This window comes from Ictalurus punctatus, chromosome 3 (assembly GCF_001660625.3).
Source record: "Ictalurus punctatus breed USDA103 chromosome 3, Coco_2.0, whole genome shotgun sequence".
NCBI classification, from domain to species: Eukaryota; Metazoa; Chordata; class Actinopteri; order Siluriformes; family Ictaluridae; genus Ictalurus; species Ictalurus punctatus.
Window position 1 is genome coordinate 25,827,922 of NC_030418.2, and position 22,024 is coordinate 25,849,945.

The window sequence follows — 22,024 nt, forward strand, 5'->3', positions numbered from 1 at the left end:
TTGCTTTGATAGCGGCATTCAGCTCGTCTGTATTGTTGGGTCTGGTGTCTCTCATAGATTCTCTATGGGGTTCAGGCCAGGCGAGATGCCTGGCCAATCAAGCACAGTAATACCATGCTCAGCAAACCAGTTACTAGTAGTTTTGGCACTGTGGGCAGGTGCCAAGTCCTGCTGGAAAAGGAAATCAGCATCTCCATAAAGCTTGTCAGCAGATGGAAGCATAAAGTGATTTGGGCCTTGATTTCCAAATGAAATGCAAAATCTACTTTCATCTTCTTCATGACTGTGGTTGTGTGTACTAAACCAGACTGAGAGATTAAAGGCTCAGGATAACTTTTGCAGGTGTTTTGAGTTAATTAGCTGATTAGAGCTCTTCTCAGGTCGACATTTCTGTATTATAATTTCTTTATTCTAATATTTTGAGATACTGGATTTTTGATATCCATGAGCTGTAAAAAAAAAAGCTTGAAAAAAAAGATTCATTACACTTTATGTGTAATGAATCTAGAATTTGTGAAAGTTCCACTTTTTGAATTTAATTACAGGAAAAAATGAAATTTTCCACGATATTCACATTTTTTGAGATGCACCTGTATAATCGATCAAAGATGCAGTGTTAAAAAAAAATTGTATTTTCAATTTTAACATGCACTGTATGTCACTATGTTTCTCTAAGGCCTATTTTTCTAGCTCATTACCTATCTACACTCCTGTTGGAAGAGCTGCTCAACTCTGCCCCTTGTCCCTAAAAGGCCCATGAGGCATTTGCATGCTGCAGTCGACTTACCTCGGAAGTGGGAAGTCAGAACTCAGAATTCCATAATTTTCAACCTCCATCCGTCCATCTTTTACTAACACTAATGTATCCAGCCGATTCTGACGAGTGATGTATATTTACCACCTCAGTGGTAGCAGTGAACTCTGCATAGTCAATTATATATTCTTAATAAACTTAAATGTTGTCTTTATGTTGATTGATCTAAAGCAAATACTTTTATATACAGCATAACTCATTTCAGTTTTTACTGTTATGAGCAGTCATGTTGAGTTAACATTACTTGCTGAACTCAGGGTTGTGGAGACTGTCCCGAGTTCTCAATTAGGAATTCACTGATGGGGCATTTTCTTTGTTTTTTGGTTAGTTGGAGGTCGGAAATTTTTGAGTTGCAGCCTTTAGTGTTTTGGGTGTGTGTCATGGAAAGAGGAAGACTTGTCAATGTCGTAAGCAAATATAAAAACTGCTCCTTTAATATGTATTCGGACTAATTTTTTTCATGTTTAGCCCAAATTGTAGTTATTGGGTGTGCACTACATTTTGTATTCCCATGGTGTCCTGACCTTGGCCGTCCACCATCATACGCAGAGTCCCCAGCAGCTTGAACTGGACAGGAGGCATGTCGGAGCGTAGCAGAGTCCTGATTCGCTGGATTACTCCATCCTCCAGCATGCGCACTTTATTAGATGCTACAACAGTATGAGAAAGAGTTTGTCTTTAAGCCTGTGGTAAGATCTCAGGGTAAGTTTACCAAGATTAGATTGATTAAGTTGAGAAGAGTGCAGTTTGAAAATCAGTTAATCAGTCTTTCCAATAATTAAGGTTTTGTACAATTAACGAGGAAGTGCTGCTTGCATAGTATGACTAGAGGAAAATATATTTCTCTTTTATTATTCTGAATATTGATCAAAATTGACAACAGTGACACTGACAGCCCAAAACAGAAAGATCATGAAGTGATACAGTAAAATGTTGTCTATGCAGCAAAACACTATAAGAATCATTAGTTACCTGTATAAATTCACTGCTCTTGCCATTTTTATTTGTGTCCAGCTGTACAGAAAAAAATTGTAAATGTGGCTAGGTAGTAAATTCTTTGATACCTGGTATAGCAAGATTTCTGAGAGCACTAAGGCCTGCATGCTGCACTGACACATCTCCCTCATCTATGTGATGTTCCAGCAGATCCAGGATATATGGAACAACCCCAAGTTCCATCATTTTTACACAATTACTGTCTGAAAGATAAAGCAGCAATATTATAGACATTGTAAGTGTCAGGAAGAACAGAGACTGAGTCTTGCCATTGTAACTGTGACATGTACACTACAAGCATTCTACAGGGGTGGGATCTATGCAATGGTAGGCTGTGGCAGCTGCACTTTCCATAGTGCTTTCTACAACAATTTTCACTCCAACCCTAAAATGTGATGTAAAATTGTATTAAGAGTAGGGCTGCAGCTAACGATTGTTTTCATAAACAATTAATCTGCTGATTATTATTATTATTCTTCGATCGGATAATCAGATAAAAAATAAATAAAATCCACAAACTGTTACAAATATATTGTCCAATTTATATATATATATATATATATATATATATATATATATATATATATATATATATATATATATATGTGTGTGTGTGTATATATGTGTGTGTGTGTATATATATATATATATATATATATATATATATATATATATGTGTGTGTGTGTGTGTGTGTGTGTGTGTGTGTATATATATATATATATATATAATTTTATTGATTTATTAATTTATTAATTTAAATTGATTTATTAAATGTATTAAATATTTTTATTCTTATAAAAAGCACTGATAATTAAACTACAGTCCTAAATTAATAAGAAAATCTCACTTTTTGTTACTCACTGCCCACAGAGCACGTGCATACAGATTTTTTATATCACAGAAACGTTTTCGAATTTGCTCACCATTTCTGGCAAAGTTGGCAACTGCTAGTGCTCCAGACAGTTGAAGTTGGGTGTTAGAGGACTGTAGCCAGGACAGAACATCCTGATACACAACCCCTGTTCCCTCTCCAAAACATTTCTGCATAGATTCATCTAGATGACAGTTTAAAAAAAAATTGGAAGTAGATACTGCAATATTTGCTTCATTATTACCTCAGCATATTGTATAACATGCTATTATTATCATGCTTTGATACCTTGCATTGGAATTATATTAATAACCAATAACTGTTATGTTACAGACAAGGATGACATAGTCGCCATTCGTTGTAATGAACATGCACAATGTAACTCTAACTTGAAAATCAAGGATTTGGATATTGATGGTAAAATTATGGAATGCAGCAGTATCTGTGGAGTATCTATGGCATGTTTATGTTTTATAGTAAATTTAAAGCAAGTCCCAGACTCAGTGTATCTGTTATACTGGTTCAGCTTAATTTTTCTGTAGTAAAAAAATTTGTTGATGTGAAAACAGCAGCACTTTCATTTCAGACTTACCCCCCAGTAGCAGTGTAACTATGAGGTTGGACGCTATTTTTATACTACACAGGTCATGAGGGTCGGAGTCACCCTGCAATCCTCGAATCATTTCAGAGAGAGCTTCAGGCACTCCGCCCTCTACAAACTGGAGCTTCAGTGCATCTGAGACCCAAACACACAAACAAATTTACAGTACTACCGATCAAGAGTTTCGATGATGTTGATGATGATTATTATTATTATTATTAAAATATGTGCACTACATATATAATATATGCATCTTTACTTCTTTATAGTTTATTCTCTTCTGTGTTCTGTGTAACTATGTTAATCTCACTTTTTAGGAATCAGTTAGAAACCACAAACAAAGGCACATCTGTTTTTGCACATTTGCTGAACTGTGAGTCTGGCTCACCACTCTCTCCCAGTGATCCCAGCACCTCCAGGATAAGATGGCGGCGCTCTGCATCTGGCGCACGCTTTAGCTGCGAGGTCAGAACATCTGCCAGCCCGACTTCTGCCAAAGCTTCTCTCGCTGCAGCTAAACATGAGCAAAGAATCAGCCACCATTAGTTCCACCTTACATCACATCTATGCTGGTAATCCATTTATAGCTCATCATGAACAATAACAGTAGTACGTATATATGAGTGGAGAGCAAGACCATGTCAGTCGATTGAGATCAGTGCATCTGCTGTGTTTCTCACCCATATCAGCAAGGTTGCACAAGGCCAGAAGGCAGACGTTGACTAGTGGATCATTCTCTGGGTACTGGCGCATAATAGCCACCAGTCTGGGGATAACACCACTCTTCACCAACTGAGTCTGTTGCACAGCTGAGGGTGGGATGCAGAGACAGGAAGAGAACAAAATGTTAGAGAGATCAGTAGGGAAGAAAATGAGAGGTGATAAATAACACGAGAGAAATCAAGTACAGGAAAGGATTGAACAAATGACATTTGCAATGTAAAATGTGTTGGGTATTTGTTTGTCTGCAGTGAATGCTTGTCTTTGTCCACTCCTGAACAAAAGGCTGTTGGCTCAGGAACAGCTGTGCTCACTGTTATCGAAGCAGATGCGTCCGATGGCACGGCCGGTGTGCAGAAGCAGCTCCTGGTTTGAGCTATTCAGTAAAGGCACCAAAGCAGTCACCAGGCCTGCCTGGATACACCTTTCCCTTACAGCAGCTATATCACCAAAACAGACATCAGCCATTGAGAAGATTAACGACAAATGAAGCCACATTTTAAAGCCACAGTATTTAGACACTGCAAGGACTGATGTTTGTGACATAGGGGGGTTTGTCTCCTTTGCTATTCAGGCAAAGGAAATGGGCTTCCAAACTCTTGACTTCACTGTTTGTGTTAAATGTTTTGAATTTCATATTGAATTTCAAATCCTAGCTCCTTTGATGCAGTTGGATTAAGATCTGGAGTAAGCTCTCTTGGACAACGGAACAAACGGAAATGCATTATTTATTAATACTAATGAATGTTAATTAAAAATAATGAATGTTGCTAGTTGTTCCTGTTACCTTCTCTGGCCATTTCAGCCACCAGAAGTGTCACCTGTGGTGTGAGGGAGCCTTTCTGTCTCAGAGTCTGGGCCAGTGTGGACAGTATTCCACTGGAGGCTATCTGCTCTGCAGCACCTGTTTCTATAAAGAGAGCAGACCATTTTGTGTGTTTTGATACATGTGTATGTGGTGTGCCATCAATTATTTAACATCAATTATTTAACACAAGGCTTTCTGAACGGCTGTGTGTTTTCAGTATGTACTTGCTTAGGTGCTCAGCATTGTCCTCTCCTACCCAATTAAATCAATAACTTTCCTTTCTCTAAATTTCCTGTGCTTATCCCATCTCTTTCATCTGCTCTAGCCCTTGCTCCACACAGCTACACTCCTGATTCCGTTAGTAGCTTCTCAGCAGGATATGGCCTCACTGTCGAATGATGAGAGAATTTCTTCAACCTTAAACTGCGGAGAATCTTTCATTAGAGTGGGCGTCCCAACTGAAAAACTCCATCCAGCCGAGGAGGCAGGTCACGCTGTCAGATCAGGCCGTGCTGCCATAGCAACATCTGCACTGTGTTCGTTTGGGGGGAGTCTAGTTCTTCCATTTTTAGATGCATTTGCCAACTAAAATTACTAAGAATCTGACAGGCAGTAACAACAAATTAATTTTCACCAGAGGAGAGTATAAGGGAAGAGGAGGGAGCCAGCAAGAGTTTACAGGTGAGATTAAGCTCTCCTATTCTTTTCTTTTTTCTTATTCTAATTTCTGGTGGTTTTCTCTTTGTTTTTCAATCAGTTTGTCTTATCTTCTCATTTGTGACTCTATTAAAGAATAAGAAAAAACATTGATTAATATTTCACTTTCTCTTATTCTACAGTACCTCATATCTCTCTTTCTCAGACAGGTGCAGGTGGATTACCTGTCTCTTATATATAGCTGGCCCTTTGATACCTACAGTAGTGGATTGCATTTACAGCAATTAGCAGTAGAGGACTGCATTAACTGCAATTTACCACACATTAGCTAATGAGAGAATAAGAGTATAGCAGGTTTGCTGCTAAATAGTGCACACAATTAAACATATAATTACTTGTTATTACAGTAAGGAACTGGTGTTATTGGTGTCATTGTGGTTGGTTGGTTAGTTAGATGGATGGATGGATGGATGGATGGATGGACAGCAAGGTTTAAGATGGAAAAATCAATTCATGGAGTGATAGATGATGCTTGGATATATGGATAATTGGACAACAGACTTTAGTAGTATGGGATGGAATGGTAGATAGATGGATGTATTAAATGGTTTTAAGGTTGAATAGATGAATGTATAGATGGGTATGAATATGTAGACTCACTCTTTTCCAGTAAGACATTCAGTAGGGTGTCCATATGAGGCTTTAGTTCCTCCTCTACAAGTTCGGTGCTCACACTGATGGCATTCAGAGCCCTAGTCAGAGCATCTGAAACATGAACAGGAAGGAAAGGAAGAATGGAAACCATTTGGTTATACTGGGGCAAAGACTACACACTATTAATGGAAGTTATTTTAGTGGCATGACACAGTATCAAAATTATTATTCAGTTAAGAGACATTCACAGAGAGACAGTTTGTGTAGAATTACTGTTACACACATCTTACATAAATTTATATTTTGAGTAATAAGGAACTGAGGCACATCCAGAATCTATTTTTATTCCATCACAGGCAATGAGTTACAGTCAAATGTTACATAAGATACTGCCCAGTGAAGTCTTTTTTTATGGTGGACCTTTTGTTATGCAGAACACAAGAGTGTCTGTATGGCAAGATTTATGTGCATGACTGTGTATTTTCACTTACATGGTTCATTGAGGCAATAATTTTTGGAAGCGAATTACTAAGCCAATTGCTCTGTTCCTCTGCATTCAATGCATTTCCAGTTCTCTGCCTTTCATTTGTTACTAAGATATTAATCAACGCACCTTTTCTATTTCCAGAGAGCACTCAAAATGGAGACAGAATTAAATGGAAGACAGGGATGGAGAGAAATTGGTTATATTTCTGAATACTAATGATTTATTTGCTCACATCTTTTTTTTCCTGAAGGCAAACCCAGCATATAATACAGACTGAGCTGAGGACAGAGAAAGAATATCTGCAAGAGGGAGAGTAATCACCCTGATAATCCCTGGTAAGAAGAGTGAAAATAGAAATACAGAGTGCTGGGCTATTTGGATACAGCCAAATAACAACGGTAGTATTAATATACATATATATCAATCCACTATGGCTAAACATAAACACCGATCAGAGAACTATGAGAATCTGGAGAAATGAGAATCTTAGATAATTAAAAACTGTGTGGCAGAGATTCTCTGCGGTTCTCATTAGCTTAGGAAGCTTGCATGGCAGCATGAAACACCTTAAACAGTCACACAGGGGCTAAGTCCCAATTCACTCTGGGGTGTGGTGCTCGGGACTTCATCATGTCCACTTGTGGAGCCCATCACATCTCAGAGCCCAGGCTTAAATATGGTCAGGTGAGGCAGATGGTAAATACAATCATCTCTGGGATGAAGCTATCTTTGTCACAACACAAAGCATCATATCGACTTCCTGAGGCACATAAGCTCTTAATAATATCAGGGCAGATTGGCATAAAACTAAGAGGTTTTAGGTACTTACCTATATCTGCCATGGTTTACGGTCGGGGTGTTCCTCAGTGACTCCCTGTCTCTATCCCTGCCTCTAGCCGCAGATTCGTGTGGATTGCGTGTGAGTGTGTGTTTGTGTGTGTGACGACAGAGGCACCCCTCCTTCAGGCAGGACAGCAGACTCCAGCCTCGAGAACGTCTTGAGTCAGCACCTGGCTTTGGACACCCTCACTGCTCTGTTCCATTGATGAATAAATGCGCACTCTTACATCATTTCATGCACGCTGTTCCTTTAATCTCTCCCCCTTACCCTGCTTTTATACCATTTTATATTCACCGTCCCTCTTCTACACACAGACACACTCTCTCTCACTCTTTGGCAATCCCTCCCCCTCCACTCTCGTCCTCTCATTCGGAGACAAGCTCTCCCACCCTTTCATGCTCCTCATGATACGCTCTAAATCCTAAAGCTTCCCAAAGCTCATCAGTCGACAATTAGCCTGCGGGTGACGCTGGATCTGAGACACAGCCTTTCCAATCTCAGCAGTGATCCTCATCACTGATTCATTTCCCTGCATTTTTCCTCTATTGCAAAACATCAGCAGTTAAAGCAGCCCAGAGAATGACTCCTGTCTGTGCCAGAATTGTAAAGATTAGTAGAGGGTACATTTTAAGGCTGATTCTTGTGAAATATTATTAAAAATATTAAGAATTTTTTTTCTACAGACCAGTAGCACTGAGGCATCATACATTTTCTAGCAAACCTACATACTCTTTGGTGCATTTTCAAATTATTAGTTGTTGCACAAAAAACAAGAATTGATTACGAGAATGAGGCAGCCTGGGAAAACCCATCCATCGTCTTTTCTTCTTCTTCTTCTTCAAATAACAACATTTTCTACTATATACAGAACTAGTGAAATGTGTGACTTTTTTGTATTTCTCAAACAGTATTAACGTTGGAGCATTTTAAGTTTGCTTACCCCCCAAGTGAAAGTGATAAGGGAGGAAATTGTCTTGTTATTAGGTCTTTTATTTTAACATTTTAAAACTATGTTCGTTGTCATCTGTGCAGAGTGTGAATTCAGAGTGTGAAATTGCTCTTCTCTGTTTTGATGACGATGTGACACTGCAGGAGTTTACAGTATGTCCATTCAGCTATAGCTCGTGACTATACAACAACTTAATCAAAGCCTGATATTTACTGTGTGAGGAAATTACATTTAGATAATAAAGTTTTATACATCTTTAGATAGAGTGACTGCATTTTTTGCTGAGTTTGTTATACCGGCTCTTTACCAAACATGACCTTTGCAGTCAAGGCAAGGGTAAAAATTTGTCTAATGAAGACATTTTCTCCCATCGATTTGGTTAACTGCATTTATGTTTATTTTAATGAACAGATGTCAAAGTATATTATTATTATATTATTGAGGGGGAAAAACTTGGTAAAAAACTAAAAAAAATGTAGAATGTAGCCTCAGCAATGTCTGAGAGCACCTCATATTCTAGCAATGAATTATTCTGATGTAGGTAAATTGTTAGTGATTGTTACTAGAGATAGATGATATTTTCTAGTGTATATTGCAATGAATTATGCCACAGTGCACTTTTTGAGAATACAGTGGATAATGTCATAAGCCCTTAAAACCCTACAGCATAGTGTTTTCTATTCAGAAAGTGTGTCAGTAGGACTCTATTTGGAAGCAAAGAACCCTTAATTACCCTATGAACCCTTGAAGAACCCTCTTTTCTAAGAGCATACTTTTATAACATTGACTGATTCCATGACAACTCACATGTTTTTGGATGCTAACGTTTCTTTCTTCACCAGTTGTTTCCTCTTGTTCCCTTTAAATAATTTCTTTTATATAAATTATTTTATTAATCAATGGACTTTTTATGTTGCACCACTGTTTTGGCATCTTCTTAATAAATCTCAGCAAAACTAAATGTCATGAGCAGCATATGGTATATTCATATTATATTAGGGTGCTGGAATTTTAAGTATCATACAAGACATGTACTATCTATATATTATTATCTTAGCAGTTGCAGCTGCAGTTGCAATTAAAGGAATCTTGAAAGTCAGCGGTCCTACAGCACCCTCGGCAACCCCACTTCCTGCGTCCTTGTGTAGGTGTTTATTCAGCAATAGAAAATAAAACTATGGAAAAATATTATTTTGTTTATGTTGATATAAATGCTGCTTCAATGAAAAATTATATGTACATTTTTCATAGTTTTTTCCTAACGGTGCAATAGTTCGTTTTTCAATTTCTTACTTGTACAAAATAACCTGAAAGATATGTACAACACGATTAAAAATATGGTTTGGGCCATGACCATAGCAGGAGTGTAATTAAACCCATTTGGAAAACTGACCTCCAGTCCAGAATGCTTGTTTGTGTTCAGATGGGTCTCTTGTCAGTCAGACATTCTACTCTACGGGCCACCGTAGATCCTGGGAGTGGAGCTGTCTGAACATAGCCGGAAATAGCAGGATGGGCTCCAGGACTAAAAAAAAAAACTCATTCAAATGTTCAACCTACCTGCTTAACCATTAGTTACCTAATTTTGGAAAAATATATATACTAATCTTACCCAATGCACCTTTAAGTATAGCAGTCATGCCAAGTTCTCTTTAAATCTCTTAAATCAGTCATTATATTTTTGCATGCTATAGCAAGCAACCTCTTATGCACATTACAAATCAATATGTATATGCAAAATCCATGCATTCCTTAAAATAATAATGGTACGTCATAAATGATGAGTTTCTTTCATGCTGGGATTCTGTACGATATGTCCAGTAGGGGGCAGAAACATTCTTTATTACTGTTGGTACAAAATAAATAAATAAATAAAAAGATGACAAGGGCCTGATCAAACAGGGTGGTAGATTAGTTGATTACACTAATTAACACTCTCTTTCTAAAGTGTTTCTAGTGTATGTACAGTGATTATAAAAAGATCTACAAACCACATTTTTGTGATGAAAAAAAAACTTAAATCTAGATAAATCGTGTCAGATCTTTTTCTACATTTAATGTCATATACCAACCAACAACATTCAAATGAAAAATAAAAAGAAACATTTTATGGGAAAAGAAAAAGAAAAAACTTGGTTTAACGGACACGTTGTTAAAGCATCTTTTGCTTGTAATACAGCACTCTGTCTTTTGAGGTGTCTACCAGCTTAGCACATTTTGATTTGGCAATTTTATTCCACTCTTCCTTGCTAAAAATGCTCCAGATCTATCAGATTGCAAGGAGATCTTTTAGGCACAGCCCACTTCAAGTCATTCCACAGGTTTTTATAGGATTTAGATCTGGCCTCTGACTGAGCCATTCCAAAACATTGATCTTTTTCTTCTAAAGCCTTCTTGTTGACTTGGACTCCTGCTTTGTGTCATTATTGCGCTGGAAGGTGAATTTTGTTCTTCATCTTCATCTGTCTAACAGCGGCCTGCAGGTTTTGTGCCAAAGTAGATTGATAAATGGAGCTATCCATGATTCCCTCTAACTTCACTAGAGCCCCAGTCCCAGCTGAAAAGAAGCAGCACCATCGCATAATGCTGCCACCACCATGCTTTACCATAGGTATGGTGTTCTTTGGGTGATGAGCTTGGGGTGGGCTTGGCTCTTTTGTTTTGGGGGGTTTTTGTGAGAGAGGGTTTCTCTAGCCACCATACCCATTGATTCAGACATGTGAAAAATACGAGAGATTGTTTTCACATATATTGGGAGTGACCAGTACATGCCAGATATTCCTGCAGCTCCTTTGATGTTGCAGTAAGTCTTCTGGTAGTCTTTCATGAATTTTGAACGGACGTCCTGTTCTTGGTAATGACATTGTGGTTCCCCATTTTCTCCTTTTGCTGATGATGTCCTTCGTGGTGTTCCATGGTACATTTAATGTTTTGGAAATTCATTTACACCCCTCTCCTGATACCTTTCGACAATGAGATCCGCTAGACGCTTTTGAGCTCTGCGTGGACCATGGTTCAGCAGTCAGAATTGAGAAGAATATGTCAACAAAATCCTACAGAAACAGTTGATCTTTATTTGGAGTTAATCAGAATCACTTCATTAATGACAGCTATATGAATAATTACTTTTAAACATGAGTTGATTGGTGATTGGTTAATTCTGAGCCCCATTATAAAATGGTGTGCACACATAGCAACCTCAAGGGGTTTCCCTTAAAATGTTTCTATTTGTTTCTCACTTGTATGTTGTTGGTCAAATTAAGGTGGAAAAGGATCAAACATGATTTATCTTGGTTTACATGAAAAAAACCTAACAAACAAATAACAAACATTAGAACAAACGTTTCAAGTGAGGTTAGAAAGAGGCAAACATCTATGGTATTATAAAATGTAAAGGGAAGAGCAGTAAGTAATTATTTATTTATTTACTTTTTAAAGAAAGGGTGTGGGACAGAGATGAACACATGAAGAGCTCAGTAATTCAGCTGAGAGGGTTTGATGAGAGCAATCCTTTAGCAGATCAGCAGGTGGCAGTGTGATTGGCATTATTCATGCTTATCCCATAACACTCTTTGGCAACAATTTTAAATAATTGCAAACATTACCACAAGATCTTTATTAGACGTGATTAAACCATTATATCTCACTGTAACTGATATATGTTTTAGCTTCTGCCAAATACTTTATGATTGCTTATAATATATGGATACAGTCCCTTTAAAATGAATTACTGCCAGGACAGTATTGTCAGAATTATCAGACACTGCGATTTTAAAATATTGAGTCATACATCTTTGACCCCAATAAGATGAACACAGAGATGACTTCTCAACTTTAAATTGTTTATACTGTGAAGAAGTAATTATCACCACTGGGAACAGCTGCACTGACAACACACACAAGTTTACTTTGATGTTTTACTTTAGTTTTTCCTTTGTTTGGTCTTTGGTGTATGGCGGTAAACAGGTTGCTCGTCTGCATCGGCCAGATTATGACAGAACCATGCTGCGCCTGCGCAGTGCACCCGGAACTTGAAAAAACCATTTATGTCATCTTGAGGGGAAAAAAGAAAATTAGAATACCTGCAAACAAAAACAAAAAAAAAGTAATTAAATAATTGGAGATTGGTGGATCACACAATTAAAACGCAAAATGTTAATTTACTGAAAGTTGCGTCCGCATATATGTATATGTGTGAATTTCGGGTCTTAAATATTTACCTATTTTACCTCCCTGTTGGAAGCGCCGAAAAGGGGCGGAGTCTGGGCCTATAAAAAAAGGAGCTCTGGCGCGTTTTGGGAGAATTGTGTGGTGGATTGCAGAGGTATTACATCTTGGTAATGTATTGTGATATAAGTGAGCGGCTACCAGAGGCACCTCGAGCCATTTTTTTGTATGTATATATACACACACATATACACACATATAAATATACATTTATATATATATATATATATATATATATATATATATATATATATATATATAATGTATGCATATGTATGTGTGTGTGTGTGTGTGTATATATATATATATGTGTGTGTGTGTGTATATATATATATATATATATAACACACACACACACACATATTTGTTTGTTTTTTCATTCTTTGGCTGTTAAATTCCTCCTCGCCTGTAAAATGTTGCTTCACCACTGGACTTTTCCCTATCACCTGGCACCTACATGCTACTGTGGGTTGAGCCATCATTCACACATTTTTTGTACTCATGAGCATCAACACGCCTCTCCAGAAGACCTTCTGGATTACGATACCTTTATGCAAAATTCTATAAAACATTATTACTTAATATTCTGGTGAATAAAAACTGTTTCTACAGACCAGTATTGGGACATCTTAAATGTTCTTATATGCTGTGTGTGTGTGTGTGTGTGTGTGTGTGTGTGTGTGTGTGTGTGTGTGTGTGTTTAGTGGGGTGCCTTGCCATCAATCTCAGACTTTCTTTCAGAACACCAACAAGACCAGACAAAGACTGTAATGGAAAAACAACTCTGTTGCTCCTTTGAGGCATTTTGCAGAGGCATTTGTACTAAATATGGCCACATACACATTCAGTGGATTAATGCATCAAAGATGCATGTGTTATTAAAATCTGAATCCTTCAGTTCTCTCTGGGCTTTTTTTTCCCACTTGTCCTACTCAGACATTAACAGTATCTGAGCATATTTACTTTCATAAACTTTCCTAAATCATTCAGTCACTGCAAATGATTATTTAACAAAAAATAAATAATCCATGAATCTTTTACAATTAAGTTTAAGTAGCATTATGCTTTGTTATCTATAAGGGCAGAGGAAACATTTGAGCATTTGTCTTAATGTCTTAACATGACACCAAATACTCAGGGAACTACATAACTCATTTACTCAGCAGAATATGTTCCTGGAAAATGTGGTTAAAACTATTAAATTATGTGTGAGGCACAAAGAGAGAGGCAAGGTCACAACCTTACGTTGAGCTCTCTTAGGCTCAGGTGAATCATTTCTTTTCACACAGGCGTCCATGTGCCATGGGAATATCTGCTCACATGGAAATTAGTTTATTCTATCTGTAGGAAAAACACTAGATGTGGCTCTTCTTAGAGACTCTGCCTCTCAACAGAGAAACCAAATAGACATAAATAGAAAAATATATTACTGACAGTCAATGACAGATACCAAGAAATGGTGTAAGAGCCATGCAATTCTCTGAAGGACCCCCATCAAAAGATATGGGACAAAGAGGTGAGGCAATTTCACCATGGAATGCACTTTTGTCCAGACAGACTTCATTAGCTAATGGATTCAGCCTGCATTAATCAATTCACAATTCCAGACAGCGCTCCTAGGGCTTAGACGGTCCCTCTCACCCTCTCCCTCTTCCCTGCTGTTATTCTCCATATTGTTTTGTTTCCTCAGGGCAAACACATGATTTTCTTTCTTTTTAAACAGTGACATTGTCTGATGACACCAATTTATTATAACAGTGGGACATTAGACACACACACACACAAAAAAAAAAAAAACAACTCTAATCTGGTTTATAATGATCACACAGTCTGGACACTGTCATGCTACCATTTGCTGATGACAGAGTGGTGCGGAAAAGGAGGGACCCAAAGTTAAGTGCTGAACACAGATCACTTAAAATATTGCATGACCAAAATAGTATTTTACCTGCTTGTTCATTACCCTTAAGCACCAAAGTAATGTACAAGAAATTAATTGCAACTGAACACGAATTGTATCTAATTAGGGTATGGAGCATTTGCTACTGAGTGGGTATGATGAGTGTGAAAGGCTGCTGCTTATAGGACCACAAAACAAAACTCTTAATAAAAAACAATAGTTGCAGAGTTGCTCATTCATGTAGATCATTATGGCATTAGACATTGTGAAAGAAAACAAGTGGTGTGTGTAAACCTACAACGAATTTGAATAATATATTTTTTTGTTATTTTAGTGTTCTGGTACTGCTATTGGCAGAAAGAAAGTCATAGAAATAAAGGTTTCTCAGGCATTCTTAGGAATACTACATGTCTGAGCTTTTCCTAAAATGGAAACTCCCTGCTGTAGGTTTCCACGCTGAATCTTCAAGTATTTCTACCAGAGGATCAAACCAATTTGGGTGCACCAACTAAGGTGGGGCTTTTCTATCTAAGAATGGATTATTCTTTTTTTGTCATTGAAATTTTTATAATTATTATTCATACATTGGTACAGCAAGATGTATAACAGAGTCAGACAGTAGGGTGTCAAATACTTAAAATGACTGTTCCTGGTTTGTAAAAAGGTTCAATTGTACATAATCTGCAGGATTTAGTCTTAATTCACATTATGGCACATTTTGTGACACATATTACTTTGTGCGGTATAACAGTACTGTAAGAGTTCAGGAGTGTTAAAAAAAACAAGCACTAACATTTATTGTAAAAGGTATTGGGGTCTGTGTGTGTTTTAAGTCTGTAGATTGTAGCCCTCTGGGATACCTTCCTGTATATGAGAGAGAGAGAGAGAGAGAGAGAGAGAGAGAGAGAGAGAGAGAGAGAGAAGGGGGTCTTATTTTCATATGCAGACTAAAGAGACCACTCACTCTTCCTTTGCTGACTATAAAGAGCACTTTCATTAAATATTCATCAATCTTCTCCCCAGGAATCCCTGTCCCTCAGCAGTGTCCCTGTCATGGAAAATTTTATTATAATTAGGTCTAAATAATGAATGTTTAATACTCTAGAGGGCCTTATTAGAAGAACGTGTCTTATGTGGTGTTACTTGAAAGGAATAAAGGCAATAAAAACAACAAAGACTTCAGTCAAGAACTTGCTAATGAAATCCAGGATGTAATTAAACTGTACTCAAGTCCAGTCAGTGCTCTCCCTTACAGAAAAGTCACATGAAATTCACGTGTAGTTTTTAGACACGTCACATGTTTTTCACATGTAGTGTATGCACTTATATTTTCCAATATGTGATATTTTCCACTCAATTATTTTTTCCGTATGTGATAAACCAATTGAGAGTCAACTTACCACAAGTGTCATCCTGTCACTTACTTCACTATAGTATTCAATGTATTGTCAACATTTGGATCATACAGACACACAATTGCTGCTCAGGTTTCTGACTAAATACTGTATTATTATACCTAACTGCACAAATTACAGAGGACTACACTTTTGATGATGTATTCTTGAGTTTTTGAGGGGACAGGTTTTATATATTGTTCGGTTAGTGCATTACACGTCAACGGGTGGTGCTTTGCTAAGAGAGAGCCGACTTACAAAGTCATGAGGCTTTCTCACAGCCCCTGTGTTAGCCTTAGAAACACTTTTTTCCCTCTACTGCTCCTGCTGTGTGTATGCAATGTACGTGATCCATTGAGTAAATAAGCACAGCTGAGCCTGCCAACTGTAATGAGTGACTAGCTTAAGCTCAGAACTTAATCTAACTAAGCAAATCATGAGGACATCTGAGAAGTAAGGCGATAAAGGAAAGTTCCTGGTAATCCAACGGGGGAAAAAGTTTTATACACTGGTCTTACAACTTGTGTTGACATACATAGTTCATAGTTCAACTGGACTCAAACTGGATTCCCTATTTGGATTTGTTTTATTTGTTCTCATATTTTTTGGCTCTTATAGATAGTGATTTACTCTAACTGTAACTGGTAATTATACTCCCCTGTGGTTTACTATTGCTCTTCATGAGAAAAATGTCTTGGGGTATGGAAACGATCGAACAACCCTGTATGTGTCATGAACGATCAGGGCTGAAGGATGAAGAAGGAAGTAGGTATAGAGAATCACTCTGAACAAAAGAGGAAACACAAGACAACCTCTGTTTGTTTCCCTTGCCTACTGTTCAATAGATGACGCCCATGTTTGAGTGAAAATGCTTGGTCAAGCTTCTTTAACGAAGCTTGAAATAAATACTGTGGACGAATGATTTATAATGCTTAGACCGAGAGAAGGAGGAAACGAACAAAAACGCCAGAGAAAAGCTTCTGTTTACAGGCCACTGGCTTTAAGACAGTTGAACAAACAGGAGCCAAAGAGGTCAGAGTTCATGAAGGGCCATTCATTGTCCCTTGAGCTTTTTCACACCAATAGATTTTGCTTCCTCGCTACTTATAAATATCCCTACATATTTCTACAGAGCACAGAATTAGAATTAGCATCTGTATGTGGACAAAACTGAAAGACTGGGATTATAAGTAACCTTAATGGTATCATAGTATTCTTCTAACTGTTATAAGGTTTGTTTTATTGAGTTTTACTGGGGATATATGATCTTGAGTGAAGTTTTTTTAAAAACACTTTTTTTCAACTACAAAAACTGGGTTGATGTAGCTTTGAGTTGCCTGATATCAGAGATACTTACCATTTATGATGAAATCCAAACATTGCTACAGGGATACTGTATTTTCCAGTAAATCATTGCAGCTTATCATTGTAAAAATTTGTCAAGTAAAAATGCTACATTTCAAATGACATGTAAAAGCATGCAGAGACACAGATGAAATACCAGAACAGCTCCAAGAACAAACTGATCTTTTACAGAATATGAGAGTCTTGTGCACTTCACCTAAAGCCATACCCTGAAGGAAGCGTGCACTTGGGAATGGGGTGAAAGAGTCAGTTAAACGTAACTAAAACAGGTCAGGGAATACATTGAAATGAAAATCAGTAACCTCTTAAAAGAGTCCTGACTTGCCTTGCTCTGTTTCCTGAGGGTCCCCATGTTAAATTACTTCACATGCATAAAAGCAAGATTTATATCCATACAGCTGCACCCCTATTTCCATGTTTACACACAGCCTCCAGCTGAGGAAAAAGGTAACAGCGTTCATGAGACTATTTATATTTACTAAGGGGTCTTGCGCCTTGAACTCAGCATCTTGACTTGCATGATTTCAAGAGATATATTCTATAGAATGACTTGTTTATGTCAGTCACAAATGGGTGTAGAACATTTTGAACAAACTTGCTAGCGCTCTAGAAAGAATTGACTACTTTGAAAAAGCAGCAGCAAATGAACTGTCACATGAATGTCATGTGACAATGTGGAAATGTGACCACATGGCTACATTTCAGTCATTACTCCACCCTTCAGGCAAACCATAATAGCCTTCTAATAGTTAGTCGTTTAGGGTTTGTGATGTGATCCTGCTTTAAAGCAGAACATAGAGCTTAAATATGTTTTCTGTCCACTGGAATTTTGTATGACAATCAGCACAAGACAGAACTTAACGTGATTTCGAAGAGAAATTTTAGGTTTCTCTGTTTCTTTTATATCTCCTGACTTGGCTCTGCTGCTGTGAAGTGAATGAACGTATTTGCTTGGGCTTGTCCTACATTATCATGCATTCTTGCTGTGTTGAACCTCAGAGCTTCTCTTTATATGCTGAATAAAGCCTCATGTGGGAAGGTGTGCATCATACAAACAAGTCAACCTGATTCATTTATTCATTTTCCTTCTGCTTATTCAATTCAATTCAAAGTTTCAAAGTTTTATTTGTATAGTTCTTTTAACAATGGACAGTGATTTGCTGAACTCCATTGTTCACTGTTGGAGACTTGAGTGCAAAGCTGTTTGTGGCAATTGCAGTCCTAGCCATCATAGCATAATTGTTCATATGAATTGAGGTCCAAAGCCATCTTTATGGTTTTTAAGCGATACCATCCTCAGTAAGCTCAATAATCATTAGGCTGCACCATGTGGGGCCATCCTCAGCAGCAGCATGTGACTTCCAATTGGCATCAGGATGGATCAGTCAGGTACAGAGAGCAGAAGGATTAGGATCACTGGTATCTCTGGAGTATCCTGTGTAGCTCAACAGAAAGAGAGAGGGAGTGAGAGGTTATCTGCCAGGGGTTGTAGTGGCAACAGGCTGAGACAGTCAGCTCCTCTGGAGGGATCCCCAGATTTTCAGAAGCCTACAGTGAAATACAACCTTTCTAGCAGGACCTGGGTCTTCCCTGGGGATCTCTGTGTAGTGGGACAACACATGATATATATATATATATATATATATATATATATATATATATATATATATATATGAAAATTGTCTTTATTGATTAACCTTTTGATCTTTTGTAAAAATTCACAAAAATACTCTACTTTCATGGATTTAAAACAATCGCAAACAAAACACAGGTTTATAAGTAATCTTTGTTAAATATTGGTGAGCAACTATTATTGGCACCCCTATGAATTCATATGAGAAAAATATATTTGAAGTATATTCCCATTGATATTTTACATTTGTTAGTACACCTGGGTGACTAGGAACAGGAAATTGTTCAACCATGACTTCCTGTTTTACAGGGGTGTAAATATGAGGTAACACATAGGCCAAATTCCCTTAGTCATTCATAACAATGGTTTAGATAAAGGAATATAGCTGTGATGTGTGGCAAAAGCTTGTTGAGATTCACAAAATGGGAAGTGGCTATAAGAAAATAGCAAAAGCATTGAAAATGCCCATTTCCACCATCAGGGTAATAATTAAGAAGTTCCAGTCAACTGGAAAAAATTATGAATCAACCTGGAATTGGAGATGTGTCTGTATTGTCTCAACGCACTGTGAAGAGGATCACAGCTGGAGAATTGCAGAAGTTAGTTGTGTCTTGGGTCCGGTCACCTACATCACCACAAGTTGTTTGGAAGGGTTTCAAGAATAAACCCTCTACTCTCATCTAAAAACAAACTCAAGTGTCTTCAGTTTGCCAGACACTACTGGAACTTCAAATGGGATCGGGTTCTATGGTCAGATGAAACCAAAATAGAGCTTTTTGGCAATAAACACCAGAGGTGGTTTTGGCACATACAGAGAGGAAGCCATAAGTAAAAGTCCCTCATGTCCACGGTTAAATATGGTGGTGGTTCTTTAATGTTTTGTGGATGTTTTTTTGCCAGAGGACCTGGACATTTTGTTATGATACATGGCATCGTGGACTCTATCAAATATCACCAGATATTAAATGAAAACCTGACTGCCTCTGCTAGAAAGCTTAAACTGGGCTGTGGTTGGATCTTCCAGCAAGACAATGGTCCAAAACATACATCAAAATCAACACAAAAATAGAGTACAAAATCAAGGTCCTGCCATGGTCATCCCAGTCCCGTGACTTGAACCCCATAGAAAACCTGTGGGGTGAACTGAAAAGGAGAGTACACCAGAGTTTGAAGGATCTGGAGAGATTCTGTATAGAGTAATGGTCTCAGATCCCTTACCATGTATTCTCCAACCTCAGGCATTATAGGAGAAGACTCAGAGCTGTTATCTTGGTAAATGGAGGTAGCACAAAGTATTGACTAAAAGGGTGCCAATAATTGTTGCACAACTATATTACATATACATATCCTATATCCACTAACCAACGTGATGCTGGCACAGGCAGTCCCTTATGTATGGAGACTTTTTGTCTTTCTTCTTCTTCTTTTGATGTTTTATGATGGTTATCTTATGGTGCATATTCCGGCACCTACTGGGATGAAGTGTGAAGCATTTATGTAAAAAAAAAAAAAAACTATATTCTATTATATAGCTTTGTTATTTTCAGGAATTTTATAAGAGCTTTATGACCTTTATAATAACTGTTTAGCACATTCTGTAATGTCAGAGAATTAATGCCAGCAGATTTTAATTCCTCTTTTCTTTTCCTGTGCCCTACAGTTACTCTACACATGCTCTACGGTTTCTGGAGGTCCGCAATGATTACACTGACAGGATTTATGTTTTCCTATGATCTGGATTGATTTATGAAGAGTAGAGTGTCCAATTTTCAAGTGAGATATAACTGTACCATCCCTTTTATTACCATAAGCAGTTCTTACCTGACCAACTTGTTTATGTATATTATACAAATGTTGTTCTTTGTTTCCTTTATCCCATCTCTCTTGCCACAGCTTTTCTGGCAGCTACTTTAAAATAAACCTTTGATTTCTGATTTCCTCTAGGGTATGTGTACAGTATCTCACAAAAGTGAGTATACCCCTCACATTTTTGTAAATATTTGATTATATCTTTTCATGTGACATCTCTGAAGAAATGACACTTTGCTACAATGTAAAGTAGTGAGTGTACAGCTTGTGTAACAGTGTAAATTTGCTGTCCCCTCAAAATAACTCAACACACAGCCATTAATGTCTAAACCACTGGCAACAAAAGTGAGTACACCCCTAAGTGAAAATGTCCAAATTGGGCCCAAAGTGTCAATATTTTGTGTGGCCACCATTATTTTCCAGCACTGCCTTAACCCTCTTGGGCATGGAGTTCACCAGAGCTTCACAGGTTGCCACTGGAGTCCTCTTCCACTCCTCCATGACGACATCACGGAGCTGGTAGCTGGTGGATGTTAGAGACCTTGTGCTCCTCCACCTTCCATTTGAGGAATAGGGTTTGGTCCATCACCTTCACCCTCAGCTTCTTTAGCAAGGCAGTGGTCGTCTTGGAGGTGTGATTGGGGTCGTTATCATGCTGGAATACTGCCCTGCGGCCCAGTCTCCAAAGGGAGGGCATCATGCTCTGTTTCAGTATGTCACAGTACATGTTGGCATTTATGGTTCCCTCAATGAACTGTAGCTCCCCAGTGCCGGCAGCACTCATGCAGCCCCAGACCATGACACTCACACCACCATGCTTGACTGTAGGCAAGACACACTTGTCTTTGTACTCCTCACCTGGTTGCCACTACACATGCTTGACACCATCTGAACCAAATAAGTTTATCTTGGTTCCAGTAATCCATGTCCTTAGTCTGTTTGTCTTCAGCAAACTGTTTGCTGGCTTTCTTGTGCATCATCTTTAGAAGAGGCTTCCTTCTGGGACGACAGCCATGCAGACAAATTTGATGCAGTGTGCGGAGTATGGTCTGAGCACTGACAGGTTGACCCCCCCCCCCTTCCCCACCACCACCACCACCACCACCACCACCACCACCACCCCTTCAACCTCTGCAACAATGCGTGCAGTACACAGACATCTATTCATTGAGGGAACTATGAATGCCAACATGTACTGTGACATACTGAAGCAGAGCATGATCAGTATGCAGTATTCCAGCATGATAATGACCCCAAACACACCTCCAAGATGACCACTGATGGACTGGCCAAGCAT

At 38.1% G+C, this 22,024-nt stretch overlaps 1 protein-coding gene across 1 annotated transcript in view; it reads right to left on the reverse strand.

Moving 5' to 3' along the window:
- Positions 1–7,991, reverse strand: part of si:dkey-191g9.5 (rap1 GTPase-GDP dissociation stimulator 1-B) — a 12,559-nt gene extending 4,568 nt beyond the window's left edge. The window contains exons 1-10 of the mRNA XM_017464649.3: positions 7,439–7,991; positions 6,129–6,233; positions 4,791–4,913; positions 4,318–4,443; positions 3,964–4,092; positions 3,672–3,797; positions 3,275–3,418; positions 2,735–2,866; positions 1,879–2,013; positions 1,339–1,464 (exon numbers count right to left, since the gene is read on the reverse strand). Coding sequence (XP_017320138.1) covers positions 1,339–1,464; positions 1,879–2,013; positions 2,735–2,866; positions 3,275–3,418; positions 3,672–3,797; positions 3,964–4,092; positions 4,318–4,443; positions 4,791–4,913; positions 6,129–6,233; positions 7,439–7,451 — 1,159 coding nt within the window. The 5' untranslated portion in view covers positions 7,452–7,991. The remainder of the gene's footprint in view (positions 1–1,338; positions 1,465–1,878; positions 2,014–2,734; positions 2,867–3,274; positions 3,419–3,671; positions 3,798–3,963; positions 4,093–4,317; positions 4,444–4,790; positions 4,914–6,128; positions 6,234–7,438) is intronic.
- Positions 7,992–22,024: the final 14,033 nt, after the last annotated feature.